The sequence below is a fragment of the Galeopterus variegatus genome, unplaced genomic scaffold (assembly GCF_000696425.1).
Source record: "Galeopterus variegatus unplaced genomic scaffold, G_variegatus-3.0.2 Scaffold4031, whole genome shotgun sequence".
Taxonomy (NCBI): Eukaryota; Metazoa; Chordata; class Mammalia; order Dermoptera; family Cynocephalidae; genus Galeopterus; species Galeopterus variegatus.
This window is the reverse complement of record NW_007730142.1, coordinates 56,329-61,132: the sequence shown is the minus strand read 5'-3', so window position 1 is coordinate 61,132 and position 4,804 is coordinate 56,329. Positions and strand designations below refer to the sequence as shown.

Genomic DNA, 4,804 nt, shown 5'->3' with positions numbered 1-4,804 from the left:
TCACTGGCTGAGCGAGGCGCGGGAGCAACACCAAGGGTTGCGATCCCGTTGCCGGTCCCGGTCCGGTACGGGGGCAACACTGAGGGTTGCGATCCGTTGCCGGACACGAAAAAAGACAAAAAGGAAAAAAAAAAAAAAAGATGATCATATAGTACTCACCTCATAGGGTTCTTGTGAGGAGTAAATGAGTTGCTACATATAAAATGCTTAGAACAGTGCCTTGCACGTAGCAAGTACTCAATAAATGCAAGTTTTTATTGTTGTTGATTTTATTACCAATAGCATCAATAAACAAAGAACCCACCAGAAGCAGAGATACGTTCTGTCCCCCAAAAGTCCCATATGGAGCAGCCTTGCCATCACTGAATCCTCTAAGCCTCTCTAAGCCTTGAGGAAAAAGCAGAAATCAGACACTTCTCTCTCTCCTTCCCAGTGGTGGGGGAACTTGAGTGGCTTTTTCCCATTTCACTGAGTGATCTCGGTCTTTTTCTGTGAAGACTGGGAGGTAGGAGCAGCTACCGATCAACCTCGTTGTGAGCTGTCTTTTGTTTGTATAATTGTACTTGGTTTTTTTTTTGGGTAGGAGCAGCTACCGATCAACCTCGTTGTGAGCTGTCTTTTGTTTGTATAATTGTACTTGGTTTTTTTTTTGTTTTTTTTTTTTTACTCACAGGACAATACCATCAAGACCTCAAAATATACTGCCTTAAACTTCTTGCCCCTGAACCTATTTGAACAGTTCCAGAGACTTGCAAATGCATATTTCCTCATTTTGCTATTCCTACAGGTATTGCTTTTGGGGGCCTTTTCCACAGAGTGTTTTATCAAACTCTCAGAGATCGGGTTGTGTAATCAGTCATTCTCCTCCTCAAACTGAAAGATGTCTTCCCTCTTTAGACAACAGGCAAATAAATGGCTGGAGTCTCAGGCCAGCCCCCCCCAGAGTAGCTGTGGTCAGCATTAGCCAGTGTGTAACAAGCCTCTACAAGAAGGAGACAAAGTCACTGAATCCCAAGGAAGGGGAGCTCCTCATTATAGCTGCATGACCACAGTTCAGCTTGACCACAGGAGGCCCTACCACAACTAAAACCCTACTCCTCCTTCTTGTCGCAGCTTCTCTGACAGAGTTCACATGCAGGAGTGCTGAGGATGGAGAATAATCTAGAATATAAGAGTGCCAGCACAGGGGAAGGAAGCAGGGTAGGGAAGGCCCAAATCAGGAGAAAGGGACAGACCATCTCACTTTCCCTTGTGCTGAAGGGGTCTGGGCGAGTATGTGGTTTTCCCATGACCCCTCTTATCCCCCTACTCCCATTACCTTTCATTATCAAGGGAGAAAATGGCCCTTTGCCATCAAAACAAAGTTAGTAGAGTTCAGGACAGATAGGTAGCAACTTACAGTCTATTCTTCTTTTATTCTCCCTTGGGAAATGTTTACTTATATTGGGCATTATATGAAGGCTACAACAGTGGAAAGCAACTAGGATAGTTTGATTTATTATGAACCTATAGAGGTGAAATGGTGGTGGGGGTGGGGGGTGGAGGGAATAGATTACTCTTTAAGCTTTCTTATCCAAGATTCTCTCCTTTTCCCTCTCATAGTTGATTCCCCAGATCTCTTCCTTGACATGGTACACAACTGTGATACCGCTGATGGTGGTGCTGTCCATAACAGGAGTGAAAGATGCCATCGATGACCTGGTGAAGTGGCTTCCTGGGCCTCTAGTCCCTCACTGTACCTAGTCAGGCTGTGGGGCAAGAAGGATGAAAGAGAACTACCTAGTGCTAAGAAGAGGCACTGAGTGGAAAGAGATGTCTCCATACCTTGTTTCCTTATCTAAGATGAATATGTAATTCGCTTAGGCCCAAGACTGGTGGTCTATCATGGCCGGAAAGGGACAATGCAAGACCTTTTTCTGTCTTCCTACTACTACCACCTTTAGCTCATCTTCCAGGCTTCCTTCCATCTCCTCTTTAATAATACACTCTTCCTTCCTTCCCCTCTTGGCTTTCTCCGGCTTTGTTCTCATCCTTCCTCCGCTGCTCCCCCTCCTCCCATGTTTTATTCCTTTTCCTTTCTTCCTGTCCCTACTGCCTCTTTCTTCTCCCGTTCTTCCTCTTTATTTTCCTCTCTCCACATTCCTCTTCTCCTCTCCAACTCTCCTTATTTCCCTTTCCAACTTTCAAGTCTATTAGGTATGCACAGCTGGGAACTTTCTGGGTTGTAGAAAGGCTCATGACATAAGCAGGAACCGACTCCTTGCCTGGCCTTGGAAAGAGAAACTGGCTCACAGCGAGTGCTGCGTGGTTTCCTCTATGCTCCCTACAGCAGGCCTGGCATGGACCCAATATCATAACTACTGAGGATTTGGGAAGCCAGTCCTGTTGACCTGCTTGCATTAAGAGGGTCCTTCTGATTTTGCCAGGATAGGTTTTTAGACCAATGTTTAAAAGCTCAATGTTTCTCCAGCTTTTAACCATGTAACTCTTTAAACCCAGAATTAACACATGTCCTGGTTTAAATTTCAGTCACAACTCAGATGTGCAAAAATGTAACTTAATTTCTCTAGAACTGAACTCCTTTTAGCTCATAACCTCACATACTCCCAACCCTTTTTAATGAGAACTGAAAACTTAACTTGCCAATTCAGAGTAACCTGGTTACTTCTGGCTTAGAATTTAGTCTCTTTAGGATACATATTCAGACAATTCTGAATTCTGACAAATTCAGGATTCTCTCTGTCCCCTTCCCAGTCCTATCCTTTTCCCAGGGAGTAATCTCCTCCGTCCAAGTGGCTCATATGAGTCTTGGGATCAGTATATGTCCTGTATTTATTATCCTGTTTGGTCTTTGAATATTGGCTTCTTTCCTCACTGTATCCACTTTAGAAGTTTCTGTATATCAGCCGTGGTTGGAGGTAGAAGTAGGAGCATACTTGAGAATATTTAGCTTTCCCTGCACCTACCAAGATGTATGGGACTCTGTAGTCCTGCCCATCATTTTGAATTCAATCTTCTGTGGCTTTTGACATAAGTTGTTTGTTCCCATTCCCTGAGGCTTTGAAAGCATTTGATATTTAAAACCGAGATCTTTAGGGGCCTGCCGTGGATCACTTGGGAGAGTGTGGTGCTGATAACACCAAGGCCACGGGTTCGGATCCCTATATAGGGATGGCCGGTTAGCTCACTGGCTGAGCGTGGTGCTGACAACACAAAGTCAAGGGTTGGGATCCCCTTACCAGTCATCTTTTAAAAATAAATGAATGAATGAATGAATGAATGAATAAATAAATAAATAAATAAATAAATCAAACCGAGAAGCGTGGTGCTGACAACACCAAGTCAAGTGTTAAGATCCCCTTACCGGTCATCTTTTAAAAATGAATGAATGAATGAATGAATGAATGAATGAATAAATAAATAAATCAAACCGAGGTCTTTCTCTTTCTTCTCCATGGGTTCTTTTCCTAACCTCCCTTCCCAGCTTCCCAGAAATAATCAGCCTCTTGGCTTGGTTTTAGTGGGAGAAGGGCTTTGGAAGAATTATAAAGAAGGGAGAAGAATTACAAACGGAAGAGAATTACAAAGAAGGGGAACTACCCTGGGTAATATTTCAAAACATTAACCTTCTACATGTAGTTTGCTATATTACTGTTTACTGAACATTTTCTTGTTTTATTTTAGAAAAGGCACCAAAATGACAATCAAGTCAACAACCGTTCTGTTCTACGGCTAGTGAATGGCAGGTAAGTTCTTCCTTGCTAAGGCTCAATATGCTGGGTGCTTTGGAAAAGTAGTTCAGGACAGTGAAACGAACCTCAGATTGGATGTAAGAAGAGCTTGTTTCTAGTTCTAGCATGCCCCGGGCTTACCATGTTACCTCAAATGTCTCTAGGCCTCATATTTCTTTTCTATAAAGTGGAAATAATATTCTCTACCTTAGAGGATGTCGTAAAAATTAAAATGAAATAATATATGTTAAAGCAATTAATATATGATAACAAGATATTAATATGAGAGTGATGATTATTATTAGTGGAGTGGTCAGCATGGAGACATCTGTCTGTAGAACATTAATAGATTCTGACATGGCTTACTGGCCATTCTACTATAGCCTTTGGTCAGATCATCTTTTCTGTTAACAGTCTAAGGAGAGTATTGGTATTGATCCCATCGCTGTGATGTTTGGTCATAGCTATTTAAAGTTTTGGTAGGAATGGAAGGAGGCAGGCATATTCCTATATAAGGCAAAATATGAAGACTATTATAAGAGGTGCAAAAAGTTGTTATAGGAATTTATAAAAAGGAGGGATTATAACTGCTTGAAGGAATAAAGGAAGACTTTCTGGAGGAGGTGATGTTTGTACTAAGTATTAAAGGAAGAGGAAGAATTCAACAGGTAGAGATTGTAAGAAAGAAAAAATGACTAGTGTAAGCAGAAGCATGATTGTAAGAAAGTACAAACCTGAAGGAATTTAAGATTGCAGTCCAGCCTTTTTCATAGTGGCCTTATAGAATATCTAGTAGCTATAGTTTTTATCATATTATTCTATTGTCTGAAGTTCTTGGGTGTGTAATCCTGTTGTTTATTGTGTCTGCTGATTCTTACCCGTGGTGGACTGTTTCCTCAAGTGTTTTGCACTGTTGAAACCTCCTATAAGATACCACCAAAAAAGTCAGTTGTTGGGCCAGCCTGGTGGTGCACTCAGTAGAGTGCGGCACTTGGGAGCGTGGCGACCCTCCCGCCGAGGGTTCGGATCCCATATAGAGACTGGTCTGCTCACTGGTTGAGCGCGGTGCGGGC

The 4,804-nt window shown here is 42.4% G+C and overlaps 1 protein-coding gene across 1 annotated transcript in view; it reads left to right on the top strand.

Annotated features, from left to right (window-relative positions):
* LOC103602159 (probable phospholipid-transporting ATPase FetA) overlaps window positions 1-4,804 on the top strand; it is a 50,510-nt gene that overhangs the window by 3,189 nt on the left and 42,517 nt on the right. The window contains exons 3-5 of the mRNA XM_008586583.1: window positions 674-787; window positions 1,603-1,701; window positions 3,685-3,746. Of these exons, the coding sequence (XP_008584805.1) occupies window positions 674-787; window positions 1,603-1,701; window positions 3,685-3,746 (275 nt within the window). The remainder of the gene's footprint in view (window positions 1-673; window positions 788-1,602; window positions 1,702-3,684; window positions 3,747-4,804) is intronic.